This window comes from Panthera pardus, unplaced genomic scaffold (genome assembly GCF_024362965.1).
Source record: "Panthera pardus isolate Hobbes unplaced genomic scaffold, ASM2436296v1 HiC_scaffold_26, whole genome shotgun sequence".
NCBI classification, from domain to species: Eukaryota; Metazoa; Chordata; class Mammalia; order Carnivora; family Felidae; genus Panthera; species Panthera pardus.
The window spans coordinates 27,575,652-27,600,776 of NW_026526832.1; the positions used below are offsets into that span (position 1 = coordinate 27,575,652).

Sequence of the window (25,125 nt, forward strand, 5' to 3'; positions counted from 1 at the left end):
CAGAGCATGAACAGGGGAGGGGCAGAGAGAGAGGGAGACACAGAATCGGAAGCAGGCTCCAGGCTCTGAGCTGTCAGCACAGAGCCCGACGCGGGGCTCGAACTCATGGACCGCGAGATCGTGACCTGAGCTGAAGTCGGACGCTTAACCGACTGAGCCACCCAGGCGCCCCTCTCAGTTTTTAAGTCTCTTATGGTTTGGCTCCCTCCTTCTCTAACTGCCCCCCATCCCAACCCCAAGTCAGCTTTTCCAAATGAATCAAGAACATTTGAAACATTAACAATGGTGGTAACTGACCTACTAGCTACAAAAATACTGATGTAACTTTGGCTTTGTTCCAGCTGTTAACAAGGGATAACACAAGCAGCCATGGGCACTGGGGATGCTGTAAATCATATTTGTCTACTTGAGAATTCACTCCTTGATTTACATATCCAAAGCAAGAATAGGACTAGTCCCCTACCATAATCAGGAAAAATAAGAAAACAAAAGCAAGAAAGCAGGCATGTTAAAGTAAACTAAAGAAAAAAAAAAAAAAAATCCCAAGGGGTCATTGCAGGAAAAGTCAATGGAAGATTGGGGCGGGGGGGGGGGGGGGGGGGGGGGAGGGGACAGAAAATGGAGAGTTGGAAGGATATGCGATATCTTTTTAAAAAGAGCTTTGGCTTTTCAAATTGCAACGCCACACATATTCATTGTAGAAAAATAAAATAAAGTCTTTTAAAAGAACAAAGAATTTTAAATCACCTATAGTGCCACTATTCAAAGTAAACTAATGTTAAACTCTTCTGTGTACAAGACATTTTAAAGACAAAAGTGGCTTGAATTCTGGTATTCTAGCTTAAGTATTTTCTACAGTTGTTTTTCTTTACTAAACACCTGTATCTCTTTTTCTCTTAATTTGCTATTATTTGATAAGAGTATTATGTAGTATTTGCAATGAAAATTCAGTCTGACTCTACAAACATAATCCAGATTACCATCCTCTGAAAATGACCTTAATTCATTCCAGAAACACAAAGTAGGATATAAAAAATATTACAAAAGGCTATCACCATGCAAAATGCAAAACCAATGCAAAGCCATTCTAAATTTAAAAAAAAAAAAAAGCAAATTTTCTCAAATTGTACATGGCTGCAAAAATAAATAAATAAAGGCTGGAAGTATTGTTACTTTCTCTGCACTTCTCTGAATCTTAATTTTATAATGTGGCCAGTGCCACAGGTATTATTTTGTGCATTTATTATGAAGAACTGCACCAATATTTGCTGATATGTCACCTTACAAAGAATATACAGATTTAAATGCAAAGGATAAAGCATTAGGTAGTGAATGGTACCTCAGTGTTAATATTTTCTACTTCACGTAAGAAGTCTCACTGGTTGAATGTGGCATTGTGGCATCAATTCAGAGATAGTTTTATCTCTTTGTTAATGTGAAAAGTTGTAGCTAATTCTGGAAAGAGTGGGGACATATATATTTTCTAATTCATTATTATGAAAGGAAACAAGGCTTCTAAGTCTTAAACATCAGAATGCATAAAATTCAGAAGTAGCAAGTTTGAGAGGGAAGTTCTTGTTGACAGTTGCTTTTCTTTCGTGATTCAAGTTGTACACTGGAATGAATTGCTAACTGAAGGAAATTATGAGATTTTTCTCTCGGGCGCAACATTATAACTGATCATATTTCATTTAAATGTACTCCTGGTTCTAGCCTTCAAAATTTTAAATGCAGGTCGTCTTCTGATTAGCAAAAGCTCTCCCAGGAATTTAGGATATCTCTTAGCTGTGTGCAGATTTATATAAAAAGATATCGACCGTAGCACTGTTTGTAACAGTGAAACAATGAGCAGAACCAAATGTCCATCAATAGAGGAGTATCTTTAATAAATTATGGTAGGTTGAAATAGAACAGATGATGCAGCAAAAAAATGGGATAGATCTACATGTACAATCTCCAAGTTTTAAAGTGAAAACAGGTACAACATAGATTATATTTCAGGGATGACTATAGTTCAGGAATGGGGACAAGAATTACTCTTCAAAGTATACTCTCCTTTGTGCTAGTTTTTAAAATAATCATATGTATGTATTACTTCTCAAATTAAAAAAAGTTTTAAAAAATGTAGTCCTATCTGGAGCACCTGGGTGGCTCAGCCAAGTTAAGCATCTGACTCTTGGTTTTGGCTCAGGTCATGATCCCATAGTTTGTGAGTTTGAGCTCCATGTCAGACTCTGTGTTGACAGTGTGCAGCCTGCTTGGGAGTTTTCTCCCCCTCTCTCTCTGACCCTCCCCAGCTTGCTCTCTCTCTCTCAAAAAATAAACATATATATATATATTTTTTAATGTGGTCCTATCTGTAAAAGGTTGGGGAAATAAAACAAGAAATCTTTAGATGGTTTGCATCTTGCCTAAAAATTATGAGACCAAATATGGCTAGAGTTCATGGGTCAAGTCAAAAAGCAAAGTTCTGCAAATATATAATACCTGATATCAAATCTGACTTCAGTATGGCTTTTTTAGGGATGAGAGACTCACATTTTCCGGTTTCTATCATACCATCTAGGAGCTAGTCATGAAAACTTAGGCAAGGTGCATCCTTTCCTCTGGCCTTTCCAGTTTGCAAGTTCCTTCCTTTTTGTCTTACCTCTAAAGCTTCATTACATGATTTTACTAATATTACATAATATTATTCACTACATAATGTTACTAGTATATATGTAATGAACAAAGATTGCCATCTTGTGCAGTGTTGTTTACGGTGGCACACATAAGCATACATTTATGTAAAGGACTGCCATGCATATTGTATTCCTTCCAAAGGCTGTAGAAAGAAAAGAGACATTGATGAGGCAGCCTCTTGATTACACACTGTTGTCCTCTAAATATTTCAAGCACATTAGGAACGTTTTGCAAAGACTTTAATGGAATATTACTCACTAGGGCAGCCATGCCTAGAAAAAAGTAAGCTTGGAATTAATTCTACTAAAACATTAAAATTCAACAGATTGGATCCCTTAAGCAACATAGAGAGGGCTTTTAACTAAGCCCATAAATAGTATTTTTAGTATAATTATTATGCTTAAAACTGAATTCTTCATGCTATTTTATTTTCTTCTGTCAGAATAAACCTGGTTTAAAGGATGACCATCACAGTTATGTCACAAAACAACCAGCACTGGTAGTTGAACAGATACCTGTACCGTCTACCTAGAACATGTTTTAGTTATTCCTTTATTAAAATGGGAGTGAAGACTACAAAATATAACTACAGCTATTTAAACACAACTGTTAAGAACAATGTAGGCAAAAAGAAAAAGAGTAGCAGAATTATCTGTTGGTTCCAGAAAAGCAAAATCTGACTATCTTTGAGCTAAAGTGTTCTCTTCTCCAATTTTCCTGAGTTATGTGGTATGTTCCAGAAAAATGTCTCTTTCGTTGCCAATCTTTTTGGTCACCGTATTTTAAAATCCATCTCAAAGCTTTTAAAACCACTTTGATCCCTTAACCTACAGTCCCTGTGTATCTACTGAAATGGATTTGAAAAAGGTGAATCTCTCTTGTGCTCCCCAAGCATACTCCTATAAAGTAGTAATGCTCTCAGTTTCTTTCATAAGCATGGAAGAATTGCTGCTATTGTGAAATATGCCTTTTTGACCACTTTCTCTGAATGACAGGAATCAAGGGGACATTTTTATAGGAGCTAGACATGCCCCAACAAATCTTTTTTCTCTGAGTAACTTTACATTAATGAACTTCTATTAGACCTTCTTGAATTACTGCAAGGCTCTACACAGCCTTGACTACTTTTAACTACTACTACTACTACTACTACTACTACTACTACTACTAATGAATTAGAACTATGCCAAGCAACATGTTAAAAGGATTGGGAGTGGGCATGGGATATGGAAAGTGAGCAAAAGGAATTATAGGAAGAATATTTTTAGAATCAGTTAGAGGCAGACTACACCAGAAAGGACATTACTGCTGAGTGTCCTTTGAAGAGTCTATAATGAACTCTTCTAATAATATATAATGAACTCTCCCTAATAATATTTTTCCCACTTCATCGGACATCTCCACTGAGCTCTTAACTAGAACATCTAACTGCCTACTTTGCCCTCACATGGATGCATAACATGCATCCAACTCTTGATTTCATCTCTCCCCAGAACTGTTTTACTTATCTCTCCACAATATCCAGTTGCTTAGGCCAAAAACCTAGCCGTCCTTTTTGATTCTCTTTACTTGGGTCCCCAACACCCATTCCATCAGCAAGTCCTCTACCTCCAAAATATATCCTAAATCCCTATTTCTAATGATAGTCCCCCCCTGCCCTGCGTTTTCCTGTATACAACTGTAACAGTCACCCAACTGGCCTCCCTGCTTCTACTTTTTACAACCTTCCACTTGTATGAAAACGACTGTTTTCATAGAAGCCAGAGTGATCCTGTTTGAAAATCTAAAGCATATGCTTTAAAATCATCTTCCTGTTTGTACATGTTAATTTACTTATGCTGACATCTTATAGCCAGTTATACAATGCAAAAAATATTAATGTAGAATTACATTAAGTGTTCTACATGCAGTACATTATTTTAAAATACTATTTTTAGGATTATTTTCATTAGACCTATGATCTAAATTGGTTAAGTTTAAAATGCATGTTTTTTGAAAATCACTCATAAAAGCAGAATATATAAAAAGAATATCCCAATAGTTCTGAAAGGGCAAAATTATGTGAAATGTGTATTTTATGAAAAACACCACCACCACGTTTTAAGAATGTAGTTAATACAAAATTTCTATTCTAATCATCTATTGTTTTCCACTTCTTTGCACCAATGCTTCCTCTGAACACTAAGTTGCAATGGGAAGATTGTAAACGTATGTAAAGTTTCAAAACGGACAGAACGCAACAGTTTTTAAGATATTCAAGTGCAACTACACTCAAAGATAGAACAGATGGTTTCTGAATGAGGTCATGATCAACCTGATGAGGTTACTCTAAAATAGCTCAGCATTAAGTAAAATTTAAATACCACATATTATCAAACTCACCCAAAACTACATATAATTTTCCCTTATTTTTTAATAGGGTACAATTAAAAAAATTTGTGGTGTGGGATTTGGTGTCTACTCCCATATTTTATAATGTGATAATCTTACTGACATCAATCTGATCATGCAGTCAATATAAATTACATATAAAGTCTCTTTAACATATTAACAATTGCTAAGAATTAAAGTGACACAAGAATACTTACATGAATCAAAAACATCAGAATAACGCTAGCAAATAACTTTATATAATGTATTAGTGGCTTCAATTTATTTAATTTACTGAAAGAGCATTAGTATTGGGATTGGAAACCTAGGATTTTGGTCTTGGATACTGAAGCTGTATGACCTTGGAAGACATTTAACCAACCCATCTACAAAATGAGAGGTAGGAAACCAGATGAACTATAAAACTCTAATATCCTTTGAATCTCATGACCAATTTTGGGTCAGTTGGTACTAAAATAAAATCACTCGATATTCGTTAGTATTGCTTGACAGAAAGAACATGAATTTCTAATTTAAAGAAAGGGCTCAAGAATCCACTTCAGGTTAAAACAAAACAAATCCTTTGATGTAACCATATGGTGCCCATAAATCAATTTATGCTCCTAAAACTTCCTTAAGAGCTAATAAGCTTTTATTGGTTAATTATAAAACTGAATGAGGTGAGAAAAGCACAGAGCCTTGCTAATTTCACTAATGAATCAAATTTTAAAGAACATAAACAGAGGTCAGTGGTTAGATTTATGCAAAATACACATTTTGTTAGGCCAACAGTTTTCCAATTTTATTTAAGTTTTAAGCAAAAACATTAGGGAAAAAACTTTGTAGCAATAAAGCAAAAAATACTTTAAGTTTCCCAATTCTATTTCAAGACTGTTTTCATATAAAGATAGGCAAATAGTTTATTTAAGTACAAGACTGAATTGTATGGGTTTACTACATAATTTCACTAACTGATGCTAGTTTAATTTTCTTCAGTTTTATTTTCATATGAATTTAGCTTAAACTTTGAAGGATAATATACCCGGCTTAACTTATAGTTATCAATAAACCTTTATTAAATGTCCACTATGTACCAGGAACTCTAGATGCTAGAGATACAATAATGAAAGATAAAGCCCTGCATCTAAAGACCCCAGGAGGGCAACTGAGAGTAGAGATGAAAAGAGAATTACAACAATGTGTCAAGTACAGGCAGAGGTATTATGAGTGAGCTAGGGTTTTAGCGTAGTCTGACCAGGTCCTACTTTTCATGCAAGGGCCACACTGGGAATATGATATACATTTGATTATCTTTAGAGGCAAAAGGTGACTTCGATGGAAGGAATTTCATTACTGGGGATGAGAAATTTATCATCTATTTGGGGGTGAAGTGGGGGTAGCGGTAAATGCCACTTTTTCCTATCTACAACGGGAGGCTGTGGAGTAAATAAAGTAGATTATTTAACTAGATCAACCCAACTCTTGAAGAGCTGTGTAAAGGCAGAAGAGAAGAGGTAGGTTTAATGACGGGCTGAGAACATCCCTGAAAGTTACGTCAAGGAACTTAAAACTTAATTAGTTCCGATATTTATTGGGTGGGTTTACAATAATAGGCCAGTGCGGAGGGGCGGGGGGGGGGGGGAAGGCTGTAAACAACCACAATGCTTTCAGGTAATTGCTATTATGTATTTTCAGAGCACAACGTTAACAAGGAAAAAGGAACACTCCAGTACGACTTTGCCCGCTTCGGCCTAGAACCGGGCGTGGGCGTTTGCTCCATTGTGCGGGAAGGAAGGACATCCAGGGGCCATCCGCCTCTGCGGAGCCGCCAGCGGCCAGGCACGCAAGGCCAGAGCGCGGTCAGGCGGCTCTCCCACCGTACTCCCAGCCGAGCCTCTGACCAGGGTTCGCAGGAGCGCCCCTAACCCGGCTTTTCAAAGGAGCCAGAGGAAGGCGGGCAGGGCCGCCTCTCCACGGTCCGCGGGACTTACCCGGACAACCTTTTCTCCTTGGTTTTGGAAGACGCCCCTCCGTCATTTACTAGTTTGGCCTGAATCCTAACTACTGTGGCCTCCAAGTTTCCAAACTTTCTCTTCTAAAATAAAAAAAAATTTAAAAACTTAAGTGGAAAAAAAAAGAAAAGGAAAAGTTCTCTACCTTTTTCGCTAAGCAAAGACTAACGTCTGGGACTCAGCACCCCAACCCGGGAAGCCGCCACAATCACTTCTAATTCGGCGCCCTCTCTCAGTGGCCCCGCCTCTTCCGGGAAGTAACCGTCCCCTTTCCGCGACCAGTCTCTCTCTAGGCTTTTCTGGCTTTTAGCCGGTCGGCTCTACGCATGCTTGGAACTGTTGCCGGGGTACTCCGAGTTCTCTTCCCTTTCACTTAGGCAAATCACCCGGCCCCTCAAGTCTCGCCGCAGCCGAGCCCTGCGTGCCTACCAGCTTCCCCGCCCGCCGAGGAGCACTTCCGGCCCCTCCTCTTAGACGCTAGTGGCGCGAAAACCCTGAAACGCGCACGCGCGGGCAGAGCCCTGGCGGGAGGGGGGGGGGCGGGGCGCAGGCGCGTAGTGTCCCGCGGTGGGCGCCCGGGCAGCTAGGCTCCTGCCTTCTCCCACCGCGGGCGCGCGGTTCCCGGCGGGCCAACGGTGGCCAGCCGAGGCCGAGACGACCCAGGGTGTCCTTAGCGTCCCGCTGCACCGCGACAGCCGCGCTGATCGTGTTCCTTGGGGGAGACTTCGACTTGTTCGAGGTAAGGTGAGGGCGCGCGCTGTCGCTCTCCCTTGCTCCGGATCCATCCCCTGTCGTTACCCCCTTAGCCGGCGCCCCACAGCCCACCTAGCGGCGGCTCGGTCAGCGGAGCTGCTGCGGTGTCCAGGGTATCCCCGCGGGCCCGAGCGGACCAGCCGGCTGGCGCGGATTTTCGGGCTGTCTCTGCGGGCGACACAGGTCCCCTGAACCGCGGGAAACTTGCCCGTTGCAGCTGAGCCCCTCCTCGGGCGGCTCCGCCGACGGGGCTGAGAAATCCTGGCCCTGGCTGTTGGACCCGGCGCCCGGCCCCAAGCTGCATTCAGGCTTAGAAGACTTGCTCGAGGGGATGGGGTCAGGAGGGAGGGTGGGCTCGGACTTCCGGCTCTTAGAGCGAATCTGATACCCTCACCGGCAGCTACTTCGTCTGTTTACGAGATGTATGCAAATAGCACTTAAATTGGATTTGTTGTTAAATCCCAGCTTCATGACAACGCAGGCTGTATTATCTAGAAAAAGTAAAATGTAACGTTTGGAGGTTTTATGATGGCATTTCTTTTCCCCCTTGTGGAAATAAACTGGAGAAGAATCGCGACTGGGAATTGCGGAATACTAGAGTCAAGGATAGAGAAAGGGCTGTAGGACCAATACGACTTGAGATAAAACTGATAATTCTTGGAAAAATCAACTATTTTGTTTTTAAACCCTGAAGGCAGAATTTATGTGAGCGCTTATTACTTGGTGTATGTTTTGTGTATATTTCATTAACAGCGAGTGTTTTAAAGGCAAGGTATTCCGGAATGTATATTCTAAGGGGGGGAAAAAGCGCCCAAACTCCCTAACTTTTAGATGGCTGCTATATAGTCGTTTAAAGTAGTCAATAGCAAAATAAAAATAAAAAAAATTCAGTATCCTGTACAGTGGACTGCAGGTAGTTCCACGGGCGTGTGGGTGGGAGGGAACATATTAGAACTTCTACTTAGATTTACTTTATCTCGTTCTAGTACTGTGTGAAATACACAGAGTGATAATTTTATGTCAAAATGTGTATTCCAAATTTCTTTTCCTGAATGGGTGGGCGTACAGAAAGTTTGGAGATCACTAGAATATTGCTTTAAAAAACATGTTTTTATATGAGAGAACCAGTGTTGAGTGACCCAGAGTTTACTGGTATCACCTCTTTAAGTTTTATTTCTTATTCTGTAATTGGAGGAAAATAGCTGTAGTACCCAATGGGCCAGATTCTTCAATATGTGTGTTAAATATGTAATGAATATAAAGCATTTAGTATTGAACCTGGCAGAAAAGTAACTACAAATGGTACATTAAAGTTGTTAAAGTAAGAATCTGTTTTTATTCCCCAAAGATTTATTTTACTGAGTGTCTAGATGTAGAATTTTATATAAAACCTGCCTAAATCTCGACTTACCATTTTTAGACCTAAGTTAGGAAAATTAACCAAAGCTATACTTGACTTACTCTCAGGAATCAATAAACAAGTAACTCAAAATTTTACCATAGTAGTATGCATTATATTTAAGGCATAATTACCTGTTACACTTCTGTATACACATACACTCGTAAGTCCAGGTAACTGAGGGTCAAGTATAGTCACTTATATTAATGTTAGCATTTTGATTCACTAGTACATGAGATACATCTTTTCTCATTCAACATACTTTCCCTAGTGACCAAATTCAAAATAATTTCTGTAGCTTTCTTAGCAACACTTCCAATTCCACCCCTACTGCAGAGTATATTTTACTGTCTATTGGCTTCACCATCTCAGTATCCTAGGATGGCTTCAAACTCAGTGTTTCCAAACAAAATAAATGTATTGTTTACTTCTTTTCTTTCCAGATCTGCTCTACTTATAATGGCATTTAGCCTTGTGTGAAGATTGTTTCCAAAAATGAAACACGAGATGGAATTTTATAAAGCCCAATTTTTAATTGGCTCAAATAGCAACATTAGAAGGAAACATCACAATAGAATCCTTTTTGTAGTTTTTATACATTAACAAAAAATAGATAAGAAGATGGGTAGATTAATATCCAATTTCACTACCTATAAACAAACTCAGTTGTTCATGCCTGGAGGAACCTGGGCATTGAAGAGGTTTGACTTTGGGTTTTGACAAACTTGGGTTTAGATCTGAGCTCTGATAATTTATAGCTACACAGACTTGGGCAAAATGTCTTATGGAGCCTCAATATCCCCTTTTGTAAAATAAGGACAGTACTTAAAAAATGTTGGGGATTAAAGGAGATATTCAACAAATGTTACTTCTACTTCCCCACTTTACTCATACTTTTAAATCTCTTGATTTCTTCTGTTCCTTCATTACTGATATTGCCACTACTTTTGTTCAGTGCCCCTAATCCTTTCGAGGCTGTCTCTTTCGCCTCTATTCTCCCTCTCTCTTTCGTCTTCCTTTTATACTGAGGCCACAGGGATGTTTCTAAAACATATATCTGAGTGTTCACATTTTATTATCTGAAATGCTGTGCTTAGTATTTCCCAGTTTTGCTGATCTGAGTTATTTGATAAGTGGACTTATGAATTTTTTCACTTAAATATTTATCATGTCTTATGATTTTATGATATATCTCAAGCAGTGTGTTTAATGAGTTCATTACATTTAAAATGAGATTGTTTAATGCAGAATTGAGGATGTTGGTGGCGGTGAGAGGGGCAGAATTGGGGATGAGGTAAACACAGTCCACTGCAGATTCAGATACAGCAGCAATTTGCCTTTATTTTTTTTTTATTATTATTTTTTAACTTTATTTTTGTGAGAGAGTGTGTGCAAGTGAGTGGGACAGGGGCAGAGAGAGAGAGCAGGTGAGAGAGATTCCAAGCAGGCACTGTGCTGTCAATGCAGAGCTGGGCGTGTGGCTCAATCTCACAAATCTTGAGAGCACTGACCTGAGCGGAAATCAAGAGCTGATGCTTAACAGACTGAGCCACCCTGGCACCTCTGCCGTTATTTTTAACCTCTATTTCCTATTGATAATTTCAGTTCTGTTATGTCTGTTCTCACTGCTGTTAGTCCCTACTTGGATATTAATGAGAAGTATGAATTATTATATGGATCACAATAAAATCTAAAATTTAGGAATTTAAAATCCTGTTGAAGTGTATTTGATCCATTAGATTTCCAGTTCACTTATTTGCTATAATGAACTCTTGCTTATTGATTTTTCTTCTTGAACTTATTTTTTATTGATAGTTGCATATTTGTTACTATTCTACTCTGATTTGCTTCCTGTGAGGGAGAGAGATGTTCCTTAATTCTGACTTTTTTTGATTGTAAATAAACACATAATGAGCTTTTATGGATGTATTAAAAGTCCCAGAGGAGATGTTTTCCATTTTGTGTGTATATCAGAATATTAGAAGTATTTTTCTTTGCATCTGTTTTTATGTCTCTTTAGCCTTTTGGAAACAGTTTTATTGTATTAACTTGTATCTAATGCTCAGGACATTCATATGTGTTTTTAAAAATTCATTATCATTAAATTACAAAGTGATTCCTATTTTAAAAGGTAGAATCCTTTGGTGTCTGATGCATGTTACCATGGCAACCTAATAGCAAACTGCAAATCCTAGGCCAAGTGCAGCAAATAAAACACATCGTCATCATGTTGCACACCATCTTCTGTGTAGTACAGAATCTCACATTCATTGTAAGAAGCTTATCACATTTACCTACGTCATCTCCCTCCCCCAGTTTTACTTAAAAAACTGCCATTTTTTTAATGGTAAAATACTAAAAATCAGTCAGCTGATGTCTGAGCGCCTGCTTACTGCAGGATCATTATTGGGCATTAATAAAAACAGTATGTAAAGGGACATTTAATGTGGGGAAAACCAAACAGTAATGCTTCATTTTTGCTCTTCTACAATAAATAAATTATTGCTCAGTAATTAAGGAGATAGAGGACGGGTGGGAGAAAAGAGATATTTTGGGGAAAATAATGGCATGGTGATATTCCAGGAAATGTAAGTTAGCAACAAGCTGAAACTAACAGACATTGACTCTTGTTAAATAGTTTGAGAAATATGTTGGATTTTCAAGTTTTGACTTGTGTAAGAGATTCAACATTAACATTCAATTATTTATAAAAGAGATGTTGACTCTTATGTGATTGTGACTAATGCTAATATCATCTCAGGGATTTGTTTAGGTTAAATGTCCTTCGGATTATCTAATACACCTTTTAGATGGTATTTGTTTTACCATGATTTAATTCTTCATTGCCTTCAGGATAAGATAAAGGCCAAGTTTTTAAATGTTATTTATAACGGTTCTTCTTTAGAATCTCCTAAGATTTTGTTAGAAATGAAGATTCTGATTCATTTGATTTAGGAAGGGGGCTGAGATTCTGGATATCTAATACATTGCCAGGAGATGTAAATGCTACTTGCTGGTCCTTGGACCACACATTGAATATCAAGTCTGTAAGTTATTTGATGGTTGGCTTCTTCTCTGCTGCTCTAACTTAATTGCTTGCTTAGCTACGCCTTATAATTTATGGCATTGTGTCATGGATTACTTACAGTATCGTCTGCACTAAGCAGTTTGCAGACTGTGGCCCAGGGACCCTTGAGACTCTTTCAAAGGGTCAACAAAGTCAAACAATTTTCATAATAATAGTCAGATATTATTTGCCTTTTTCACTCTCATTCACTTATGAGTGAATGGAGTTTTCCAGAGGCTATGAGACGTGGTGATGTCATTGCTTTGAGGACTGACAGAATGTGTACATGTGTGTTCTTTGGCTTAACAGTTTCTCGGTTTTAATTTACAGTATGATAGATATTGATAGGCGTAAGCAAAAAGCTCTTTGAGATCCTTAGTACTTTTGAAGAGATTGACCACATCCTTTGAGAACTTCTACCCTATGGTATTAAGCTGTAGACACTAAGACTCAGAGGTGTAGAACTGTACCAGAGCTCTTTTCTTAGCCACAGTGACTGCTGGTATGAGTGGGAATTTTGGCTCTCCACATGGTTTTCGTACGCTTTTGGGGGGTGGTCTCTTTACCTCTCTGGGTGGTAGTAAAAGGTCTCATGAGACACCATCCAACCGGGAGTGGGAGTAAGTAGCAACCTATTACTGCCTGATCAAGGTGGACACCTAGGCTCTCTAGGCGGGCTCCATGGACACCCATTATCATGACTCCCTATTTGGCCTACATAACGTTCTCTGACACTGGCCCAAATGGGATATGGAGATGCCTTCTTATGGCATTATAAGGTCCAGGCTACCCACTTGACCTTTGCTAAAGTGTGTGTCATTGGGGGAGTAGAAGGAGGCGCCACAGTTTTTTTTTCGTGGTTTTTGGCTGGAATAGAGCAATTATTGTCTATAAGCTTTCTGTGCTGTCAGGCTGCCTGGTCCTTTGGCTAGAGAGAGGAAGCTTTTATTAGGTCTTTTTTTCCCATGCACCTGTTGGTATTTCCCCAGTTGCTGTCTTCTCCAAGTCTGGGATATTTAAAGCAAAACAAAAACTCTGGGAACTTACCTTGATGTCATTCCTTGGGTCCTGAGGTTCCTAGCCAATCTACTTCCTTCTCATTCAGAGTTGTCTTATGTTTGTTTTATATATGATTTCCAAAGTTTTTAGTTTTACTAAGCAGGAGAAACAGGGAAAAGTGTATCTATTCCATTTTCCTGGAAGTGGAAGTCTCTGATTTCTTTTTTAACTTGCATTTTGGGAGAAAGAATGAGAGATTGAACTCTAGACTCACACTGAATATCCCTAAAATTTGGTTGTATAAGAAATATGAATAAACATTAAAATATTCCCATTAAAGAAAACCTTGATTTGATAAAGACCTAATTTTTAGAGAAAATATTTCAAAATTTAATTAAATATAATTTGCATGAAAGGAGTCATGACTACTGATGAGGATTTTACAAAACAAGGTAATCTTGTCTCGTAAGTGTGAGGGTTCACATTATATCAATGTTTTGAAAATAAAATTACAGAAAAATTGATTCAAGAGGTTATTGTAAACCTGTTAAAACCAGTATACAAGAAAGAAATGTAAATGATTTCATAAAGTTAACTTTCAAACTTTCTACTTACTAATAGCTCTACTTTCTAATAGCTTTCAGCCTACTTCTTTCTTAAGAAAAAATTTTTAATGTTTATTTTTGAGAGAGAGAGACAGAGTGCAAACGGGGGAGGGGCAGAGAGAGAGGGAGACACAGAATCTGAAGCAGGCTCCAGGCTCTGAGCTGTCAGCAGAGCCCTGATGCGAGGTGGGGGTGGGGCTCAATTTCATGAACTGCAAGATCATGACCTGAGCTGAAGTTGGACACTTAACCAACTGAGCCATCCAGGTGCCCCTAGCCTAGTTCTTTCTTACTTTCAAAAAAACATTTAATGTGTCATGCAGTTGAAGTGATTTCAGAGCATTAAAAGGATGGGAAAACCACTTAGTTCATTTAATGAGGTATACATTATCAAAATAACACAGCCTAACAAAGATAGTTCCCCAAACCAGTTCCTCCATAATATGTATAGATATTTCATATTTCTGCCAGATCAGTTCTGTCAGTATAATTTTGGAAAGCAGTGGATTAAAAAATTAAACACATATATGGATATCTCTTTCTCCCTTACCCTCCTTTTGTCGCTCACATACTTTCTCTAGAGGCCCCATTCTGGTTCCTACACATCTACTTCATACTCTCTTTGGAACACCACTCCACTAGCCCCCCACCCTTCTGACACACACACACACACACACACACACACACACACACACACACACAGACTGCTTTGTTACCCTGTCTGCATATATCATCACATATGGCTATCATCTGTAGTGAGGACTGACTGGAATCCTTCAGTCCGAAATCAAGAGAGAGAAAACCTCATTTACTCTCTTGCTGCCCAGGTACCTGGTGCAAACCTGGTTGCTATGGTATACAGTCCTTGGTGGACTTAGGTAGAGACTAGAACCATTCTACATATTCTTTCCTTGTATCTTAGACATTTTTGATTACCTATGTTATGGATTTTCTCTCCATTTATTTAGCAAATAGTTATTAGGTGCATATCATTATAAGTCTGAAGTGTATTTTAGAGAGAACAATGAAAGTAACAATCAAATGACTCATAACATTTAATTTTAATCACAGACCGTCAGCTTTGACTTGAGGTGCAGTATTTATATGTTCAAAAAGTTTAGTCTAATTTTAAATACATTAATTTTCTAGGCATAAATTTTATAGTACATTGGAAAAAATAGCATGGCTTGTTTCTTTAGGGAACAATTAAGGGAAACTACTGATACTAGGCAACATGGCTTCAAGATATACTTCTTTGGGAAATTAATTTAAAATTAATGCTTTTATCTGAAAAATTGGATGATTGCTTTGGAAAACTTTCAGAAGACATTATGGCATCTCTATTAATAGATCTAGGAAACTAGAAAACAGAGTCTCACAAATAAGAGTTTTTACCTTTTGTGAGTTTCAGTAGTTAAAACATTTAGGGAGGCCCATATCCATAAAATCTTGGCCGTGAATAACTCTGAAGTAAAATCAACTAGTGTGGCATGTGCACATGATTTTAAAAAGCCACAACATAAACTTTTTGTCTTACACTTCTGCAGGTTAGAAGTCTGCTGCAGCGCCGAGCGCTAAAATCAAGGTGGCGGTAGGGCTGTTCCTTTCTTGAAACTCAAGGGGTGAATCTGTTTGGTTGCCTTTCCAGCCTCAAGTGGCTGGCCGCTTGCGTTTTTTTGTCTCATGGCCCTCTTCCTCTGCACAGATGATATGTTTATTTTTTTTAACTAAAAACGAATGGACGTAGTACTTAAAACTTAAGCTTTGTCTTATTTTACTTCATTGTTACTCTAATATATGTTCAGACCTGATGGCCAAAAGAAAGGAAGAAAATTTCTTCTCTCCTGAAAATGCCAAAAGACCAAGACAAGAAGAGTTGGATGACTTTGACAAAGATGGTGATGAAGATGAATGTACGGTTTCTTTCACAAATGGTACCTCTACTTTGGTAAGTGCAAAATTTTTGGATTGGCCTGATTCTCATGTTTGGCTTATATGTCATATTCTTGATAATTCAATGTCAGGAAAAGCAGTATAGTTTTTAAAAAACTAAGGTAAAGTAATGTAACTAATTCTGAAGTTTATGTGAATTATTAGAAACATTTAGGAAAACCCTTAAAACAAAGAGCTTGTTCTTTGGAAAGATCAATAAATTTGGCAGACCTCTAGTAAGACTGACAAAGGGAAAAAAAAAGAAGGCATTACCAATAACAGGAATGAAGCAGTAGGTATGACCACTGACCCTGCAGGCTTCAAAATGACAATGACATGGCAGATGTTCAACATCATTTATTATTGGGGAAATGCAAATTAAGAAGACCACAATGAAATGTTACAACACACCCATCAGACTGACTGAAATTAAAAACAACGACAACTTCAAATGCTGGCAAGGATACAGAGAAACCGGATCATTCATATATTGCTGGTGGGAATGTAAAATGATACTGCCACACTGAAAAATAGCTTGGCTTTTTTTTTTTTTTTTTTTTTTTTTAATTTAACACACACCTGTCTACCACATAACCCAGCATTTGTCCCAGAGAAATGAAGATATACTTTCACACAGAATTCTATACATGAATGTTTATAGCAGCTTTATTTGTAATAGCCCAAACTGAAACAACCCAGATGTCACTCAGTGAGTGAATGGTTAAATACTGTGGTACATCCATACCATGAAATACTAGTTAGCAGTGACCTCCTGATGTAGGTGACAATAGACATTTCTTTTTTTTTTTCAATTTTTATTTTTTTAATGTTTATTTATTTTTGAGAGACAGAGAGTGTGTGGGAGAGAGAGACAGAGCAGGAGCAGGGGAGGGATAGAGAAAGAGGGAGACACAGAATCCGAAGCAGGCTCCAGGCTCTGAGCTGTCTGCACAGAGCCTGATGCGGGGCTTGAATCCATGAACTGTGAGATATGACCTGAGCCAAAGTCAGACGCTTAACCGACTGAACCACCGAGGTACCCCATAGACATTTCTATAACATTTGTGAAATGACAGTGTTCTAGAAATGGAGAACAGATTAGTAGACTGGGGGTTCAGGTGGGAGTGGATTGGGTGGGATGTGGATCAGCTATAAAAGGTGACCTAAGGGATCCTTGTGGTGATGGAAATGTTCTGTATCTTGACTGTATCAGTGTCAGTATCCTGGTTGTGATTTTGTACCACAGTTTTTAAGATACTACCATGGGCAGAAACTGAATAAAGAATTCATAGGATCTCTCTGTATTATTTCTTACAACTGTATCTACAATTAGATCAAAATAAAAGTTTATTTTAAAAAACCTTCAACCATAATTTCTGATATTCTACTTATAAAAGGATATAAATGTTTCTGGTTTTTAATAAGATGGCATCCAAAAGAAGACAGCCAGGGAGTTTTTAAAGACTTTATTTTTTATTTATTTATTTTTTTAAAATTTTTTATGTTTATTTATTTTTGAGACAGAGAGAGACAGAGCATGAACAGGGGAAGGTCAGAGAGAGAGGGAGACACAGAATCTGAAACAGGCTCCGGGCACCGAGCTGTCAGCACAGAGCCCGACGCGGGGCTCGAACCCACGGACCGTGAGATCATGACCTGGACTGAAGTTGGACTCTGAACCGACTGAGCCACCCAGGCGCCCCAAGACTTTATTTTTTTTAAGAGTTTTTAAATGTCCCCTGGGGGACAGTGTCTGGATATATTTTTGATTGGCACAACTTAGGTAGATGTGTGCTTCTAGCATCTACTAGGCAGAGGCTAGGGATGTTGTTAAAATTCTCAAAATCGCAAAGCAGCCCCCCTCCAACAAAAAATTACCTGACTCAAAAGGTTAGTATCGTCCATATTAAGAAACTATGTAATACAATTATTAGATTCTTCAAGGACTTGAGAATGAGTAGTTATTCATTGAAGGTTCCCATTTAATTTCATCTTACTCATTGAAGTTAAGATTATTCACTTATTATATAACTGTTTTCTTTAGTAACACTGCTGATCTTTCTCCAAATGCTTGGATGAGTATAATGAGTTTATTAGACAGATTAATAATTAATTGTTTTCTCCCTCTGTCTCTTGCTCTCTCTCTCTCTCTCTTTTTTTTTTTTTGGTTAATAGACTGCAGCAGAAGTTGGAATAATTGAGAGTATTCAGCTAAGAAACTTCATGTGTCATTCAATGCTCGGACCCTTTAAGTTTGGTTCTAACGTCAACTTTGTTGTTGGCAACAATGGAAGTAAGTGCTTTTGCCCTCCTTACTTTACTTTGAGTAGTATTTTGAAGTTAGAATGCACTAACTTTTTAAAGTAGGTGATTGTGCATGCTGATAAATCTAAGTTTGGGATCTATAAACTGTGGTCATGAATATTTTCAGTATTTGCTGCTATTCTGTACTTTAAGAAAATAATAAGTTAACTCTAGGTTCATTATTTATGTAGTAGGAATAAACATTTCCTACTTATTGTTTTGACTCCTTCTACCTTGGTGTTCATACCATAGAAGAGTGGACAAGCTAGCCTCATTGTGATTAAGGCAGCCCTGTGTCTTACATCTATTAAGTGTTATAATAGAGCACAAATATAGTGCCATGGGAATCCAGACAAGAAAGAAACTATTTCTCACTGTGGCCAATGAAAGCTTAAGGAGGAGGTGGTATTTATGGTGGCACTTGAATGAAAATTATAGATTCTTTAGGCCTCATTGGGGAAGAGGAGGCTGAGATGTTCCAGGCGAAGATTGCTTATTAGCAGAGGTTTGGAGGGGCAGAAATAGATGTGCATGGATGATGGTGAACAGCCTCATATGGCTTTATCATATCCTACGTGGTAGGGAGGGGCAGAAGCTGATGCTGGAGGGGCCTGTCGTAGGTGATACTGGTGAGGATCTTGAATGCCACGATAAAGATTTTGGTGTTTTATTCAGAAGTCAGTGGAGAACCAATTACAGTTTGTCAGTAAGGGATGACATGGTCAAGATTTGTGAAACAAAGTGGCCACATTGTGGAGAATGGATTAGAAGGGGAGAGGCATGGAGGTTAGAAAGACCAGTTATGCAGCTTTTGTGATGGACCAGCCAGGCATGAGCTGTCGACAGCTTGACTGACCAGTACATGGAGAGGAAGCTTGCCAGAGTCTATGGCTGGTGACGGTGCTAGAACAGGATAGTAGGTGAATGCAGCTCCACATTCTGCTTAGTTGTTCTTTGTTTCCCCTGCTGTGTATTCAGTCCAGAGGAAAGTGTTTTCAGAAGGAGAGAATGGACAGAGGGATTAGTGCTACTGGGAGGTCCCACAGGACAAGAAGTAAGGAAAAACTTGTGGGTTCTGCAATTAGGTCTTTTCTTCTTTTTTAACTTTTGAAATAGTTATTTTATTACTAAAACTTAGAGAAGAAGAAATAATGCAAATAGTGGAGGCAGTGAATTTGGAAACGAAGGAGAGATTTAGAACAGAGATTTGAAAGGCATTCGAGTAACTAAATCAGGTTAGCCAGTGGTGAATTTTGGTTAATTTAGGGTATGTTGTGGGAAATGATGGGCTGGTAAGAGTTGATTGAATTGGTTGATTGTGGAGTTCAGAAAATGATTGCATATTCTGGGTAATTGTTTAGATATTGAAATTTCAGCTTGTGTTATTTTATATGTTAGAGTCAAAAGAAGTATACTTTTCAGAAAGTTAGCAAATGAATAATCAAATTAGGAATAAGAGTTGTCAAAATATTACATAGAAACATTTATCTGTATGACTGATGATTTTTTTTCATATTGAAGTTCATTTATTCATTCAATAAATACCAGAGTGCGTATTATGGGCCACTATTGGCTGTATCACGTTGAATAAAACAGACAACGTCCTGTCCCTGTGGAGCTTGCTTGCATTCAGCGGTTGTTAAAAATAGTTTCTGGCTTCTGTGAATTTGTGGAAAAGTAAATCATACCTAAATTAGAATAAAATGATAATTTTATTATAAAATTAATTTAATTTAATTTATTATTAAATTTATTATAAATTATAAATTATGATAAAGATTAGATAAATTCAGTATCTATGTGTAATTAAAAAGATAACCTCATTTAATAGGCTGATGGACCAAGATGAAACAATGAGCATTTTAGGTTGGAAAGATATCAACCTTTTTTTTTTTTTTAATTTTCTTATTAGTGGCAAAAATTTGAGTCCTGAATTATACTAATTTTTTTTCTAATTGCAACAGCTAAATATTTCATGATATCTACAATTCTTTTTTTAAGATTGCTGAAAGAAAATGGTAATCGAAGTGTAACACTTCATTTCAGGGTTAGAACTAATTTACATTTTCATTCAGAAATCTTTTTACGTCAAATTGTGGGAGTCAGCCTCTTCTTTTCTCTCTCCTTAATGAATGTGATTTCATCAACACCTGTTTCCGTAGGTGGGAAGAGTGCAGTGCTCACAGCTCTCATAGTTGGTCTTGGCGGAAAAGCAGTCGCTACCAATAGAGGCTCTTCTTTAAAAGGTTTTGTGAAAGACGGACAGAAGTAAGTGTTTGCTTTCTACATGTATTTTCCAGTTCCTCAGTAAGAAGCGGCTGCTTTAGATTCCCAGTTCATGTAAACATGATAGGAAGTGAATTGGCTTCCCAGAACTGAAACGGAAGAGTCCCATCTTTCCATTCCTTTCTTTTCTCCCTGTTGCCAGTATGGCCCACTGTTGCCTGTTCAGCTCTCCAGAAGGAAAGCTCGCGTAAAGTACTGCCATGTGCCTGCCCTCTTACACTCTTGTTTCTATTACCTTTTTGGAGGAAAGAACAAGCAATGATGAATCTATGTACTTCTGTTTATTTTATTTTATTTTATTTTTTTAATGTTTACTCTTTTATTTTGAGGGAGAGAGGAAGTGCACACAGTTGCACGCACAAGCTGGGGAGGGGCAGAGAGGGGGGAGAGAGAATCCCAAGCAGGCTCCATGCTGTCAATGCAGAGCCTGACATGGGGCTCAGTCTCAACCATGAGATCATGACCTGAGCTGAAATCGAGAGTTGGACACTTAACCAGCTGAGCCACCCAGGCGCCCCACTATGTACTTCTACTTAAAGAGATATTTATAAACATTGGACTTTCCTTGCTCTTGATCCAAACCCAGCCTGAATAAGTTCATGTTGGTGTGTTACAGGCAAAAGCAGAGTCAGCAACCAGCCAGGGGTCCCCGCACAAAATTTCTGCCTCCAGTTCACTAAGAATTCCAAAAAAGTATTCTGGTGTCTTTGATTTTCTGTCCTTTACTCAGGTGGTTTGCAAGTGGATTTGATTTGAGGACTACACCCACACGTCTGTTTGTGGTCCATCTTGACTCTTGGAAAATGGTCATAAAACTGCCTTCATTCACTCTACACCTGTATTTCTTCTTGATATAACTTGCCTTCATGTAACTTCATATAAATTGCCCAATTTGGATCATTATAGACTTAGGGCCTTTTGCCCATTAGGAGCACTCTTCAGGCCGGTCTCCTTATTCTTATTACTGCCTCGAATAACTCCGAAGGGGTCCTTGCGTCTCCTAAAAACTAGAAGTCCCAAACTGTTCTGCTGGCTCGCAGAGTGAGGCTGCTCCCATTGCTCAGTGCTCCTTTGCACACCCCATGCCCAGAACTTCTGGAACTTTGATAATTAGCAGTGAGATCTTTTTTCTCATATAACAGACTTTCCTTCTGCTCAATGTTCTTTCTGTTTAACTTCAATTTTATTACTAAAAAACAGAATAGGGACGGGATGTGAACCAGGATTGCAGTTTTCTCATGTATTTCTCAGAAAGCTGTAAGAATATTAACCCAAGCCGGGGTTCCAAGTGGACTCAGGAGAAGGGAGGTAAAGATACACGGAAAACATTCCCCATGCTGTATGGCCGTGGAAAATAACTATTCGGTAACAATTCTCCAGCATATTTTCTGTCTCTCCTTATCTTATTTGGGCTGCAGCTCAGCAAGGTCTTCTCCCCCTTCCATAGTCCGCAACCGATTTTTGAAATCAAAAATTAGCTATTCCAACCTTTTTAATGGCTCCAGCTCTGTTTCAATTCATTACACTTAACTATACATTTCTTAGTTGTCTAAACAGTCACCTAGTCTACCTAGTCAGATAACACATTGATCTTTCAGATAGAAGCTTCAGGAAAAGAAATAATTTTTTTCTGTAGCCCTAATTGTTTTATATCTCAATAAATAATTTTTTGTTTTTTTTGTTTTGTTTTGTTTTTTTCCATTTGAGAAGTATCTGGACCAAAGCAGAAACTTCTTTCTGAGACTTGTCTTCAGAATACCATTTTTAAAAAGAAAGGAAAAGGCCAGCTTACACAGATCACCAACTTTTAAGGACACAGCTGCCTAGAGGAAATTAATGTATTTTAAATAGTTAATAACAGTTAAAAGCCTTAACCTGAGCTCAGTCTCCTTTTTACAGACCTTGACTGAAAAAGTAGCTTAAAAACAGCTTTTCCAAACCCACTACTATTTCCCTAGTCATCCCCTTCTGTTTAAAATATTTGATATCTGTGAATCTCTTCATATTTTATAATCTCTGATTCTGTCATCATTTTTTACAGATTCACCTCATGGAGCTTTGCAGTTCTAGTCTTAAGTCAGTTCTACATCTAAGATTTGCGTGTCTGCTCCATTTTCCCTGAAGGAAGTCTGTCTGGCACAGGTTTGGGAGAGTCCTCGGGACTCTCCTTCCCTCCATGTCAAACATTACACTCCCCGTTGGTAGCACCTGGGCTCAGTCCTGTCTTGTTTGGGGTTTTAGCTCTCTGTAGCAGTCTCGCCTAGTGAGATTTGGAGAAGCCAGAGAACCCTGCCCTGAGACACTCTGCCTGGGGGTCACCTCTCTGTCGGCTACCAGCTCTTTACAGTGGTGGTGAATTAATTCACCTAATACAACTTCTCCCATGGAAACCTCTGTCAGTGCCCCAAGGTCTCATGGCCCTCACTATTCAGGTTCTTTTTGAACATATTTAGTTCACTGTTCTCTCCCTTGGCTTTCTAATACTAGCCCTGGTTGCCTTGGCATCTGACAGCTGCAGCATTGGGAGTGAGTTATGGAGGGACAAAAACTCTTACTCCTGCTGTACATTGCTGATGTATTTAGTCAAGGCTACAGAACTTAACTGCAGATGAGCTGGCTATTCAGAGACAGAGCAGATGCATCATATTTTTGTATGGTTCGTGCCTTGTTCGTGCCTATGTTCGTGCTACTGCCAGATACCTCTGTGCAGATAGACTTTTCCAGGGTTGAGAAAGAAGCCAAATTCTTTCTGTGGCACTGCTTGTTTGTGATGTCATTCTAAAAGAACTCTTCACTTAAGGATTTCCTGTATTTACAGACATTGGGCTCCCTGGCTCTTGACCCAAATTGAGAATTAGCCACATTAGTAGCCGAGGAGACAGCAGTTAGTGCCGAGCAAAGGTGTCCCTGTCTCCTGGTACAGTTACTAGGAGGCTTTTCTCTTAAACCTTAATTTTTTGAAAAACTTGCTTTTCTTTATTCAGTTCACATCGCAACAGAATACCAGTGCCTCCGAAGTTCTCACAATACTACAGGTAGCTATTAAATACACAGAGTAGCTAGGAATGAAAATAATAAAATATACGTTTGCTAATCAAGAGAGATGTTTGATGATTCAGAGAGGAAACATATATAATCACTTTATTTTTAAAATGTTTTCATGAAGTACATTCACTTAATATAGGTAAACATACGAGTTAATGAAAAAAAATATTTTATTCCGTATTGTGGGCAGCTGCCCTTCCCCTATTACACTTTAGTTAACGGTTTTCAACTTTGACTGTTCATTAGAATCAACTGGAGAGCTTTTAAAATTCCATTAATTGGGGCACCTAGGTAGCTCAGTAGGTTAAATGTCTGACTTTGGCTCAGGTCATGATCTCATGGTTTACAAGTTCGAGCTCCATGTCGGGCTCTGTGCTGACAGCTCAGAGCCTGGAGCCTGCTTCAGATTCTCTGTCTCCCCGTCTCTACCTCTCCCCTGCTCATGCTCTGTCTCTGTCTCTCAATAATAAATGTTAAATTAAAAAAAAACCTCCCATTAATTACAACTTGTCTGGAGTATATCTGTCCTAATTGGGTATTTCTGATTTAAACACACACACACACACACACACACACACACACACACACACACACAGCACACAGGGGTGCCTGGGCGGCTCAGTTGGTTAAGCATCCAACTCTTGATTTCGACTCAGGTCATGATCTCATGGTCATGAGATCCAGCCCCGCGTGGGTGCTGGATGTAGAGTCTGCTTAAGATTCTCTCTCTCTCTCTCTCTCTCTCTCTCTCTCTCTGTCTCTGCCCCTCTCCCGCTCATGTGCGCTTGTGCACGCACGCCTTCTCTCTCTCTTTAAAAAAAAAAACAACAAAATACACACACCCCAGCCCACTTAGGGTAGCTTTAGAAAATGAGATTTAGGGGTGCCTGGGTGGCTTAGTCAGCTAAGCGTTCGACTCTTGATTTCGGCTCTGGTCAAGATTTCACGGTTTGAGTTCAAGTCCTGCATAAGGCTCTGCACTGACAGCACAGAGCCTGTTTAGGATTTCTCTTCCTCTCTCTCTGCCCCTATTCTCTGCTCTCTAGCTCTCTCTGAAAATAAATAAATAAACATTTTTTTAAAAAAAAAGGGAGATTTATTGTAAAAATTCAGGGATTTGTATATTAGAAGATGCAGGAGCGAAGAAGTATAGTTAGGTCTCATGAGTAACTGGTACTCAGAGACCTCAGAACCAAGGATCTTTTGTCTCTGGGCCTTTCTTTTCTATGTCTATGGCTTTTTCTCTGTATTTTTGTCTCTAGGCCTCTGTCTGCCTCTCCCTTCCTTTGGGTCCATGCGGCAACCCTTCTGTTCCACCTCCCTCACCCCCTTGTATAATGGGCTGTACCGTATTGTGCTCCCTTCCCTCTGTCTCCTTATGACAGGTGTGTGGGTTTGTGAGGAGTGTGTGTTCTCTACCTTACAACTTAGCCAAGTCTTCATTACTCTGTGTCTTTGTTTGTGCAGTCATCCAGTCATCCACGTCTAACTGTCTTAGTCTTTGGGGCTGTGTACATTCTCTGTGTCTGATTTACTGCCAATATCTGTGGGTGTGTCTCTTTCACTTGGTCTAGGTGGTTTTCTAAGAGGTTATCTGTTGTGTGCTCTTGCTTCTCTCTGTAGCCTCTGCACATGTTCTGCTTGCTCATCCGAGTATAAAGCCCCAAATTG

At 38.8% G+C, this 25,125-nt stretch overlaps 2 protein-coding genes across 2 annotated transcripts in view; one reads left to right on the forward strand and one right to left on the reverse strand.

The window, feature by feature from the left end:
- GEN1 (GEN1 Holliday junction 5' flap endonuclease) overlaps positions 1–7,527 on the reverse strand; it is a 31,748-nt gene extending 24,221 nt beyond the window's left edge. Inside the window, exon 1 of the mRNA XM_019451349.2 lies at positions 7,044–7,527. The gene's annotated coding sequence lies outside the window, so the exon portion shown is untranslated. The remainder of the gene's footprint in view (positions 1–7,043) is intronic.
- Positions 7,528–7,605: 78 nt separating this feature from the next.
- The window catches only part of SMC6 (structural maintenance of chromosomes 6), a 78,714-nt gene continuing 61,194 nt past the window's right edge, over positions 7,606–25,125 (forward strand). The window contains exons 1-4 of the mRNA XM_053891136.1: positions 7,606–7,803; positions 15,693–15,835; positions 17,995–18,112; positions 20,286–20,391. Coding sequence (XP_053747111.1) covers positions 15,698–15,835; positions 17,995–18,112; positions 20,286–20,391 — 362 coding nt within the window. The 5' untranslated portion in view covers positions 7,606–7,803; positions 15,693–15,697. The remainder of the gene's footprint in view (positions 7,804–15,692; positions 15,836–17,994; positions 18,113–20,285; positions 20,392–25,125) is intronic.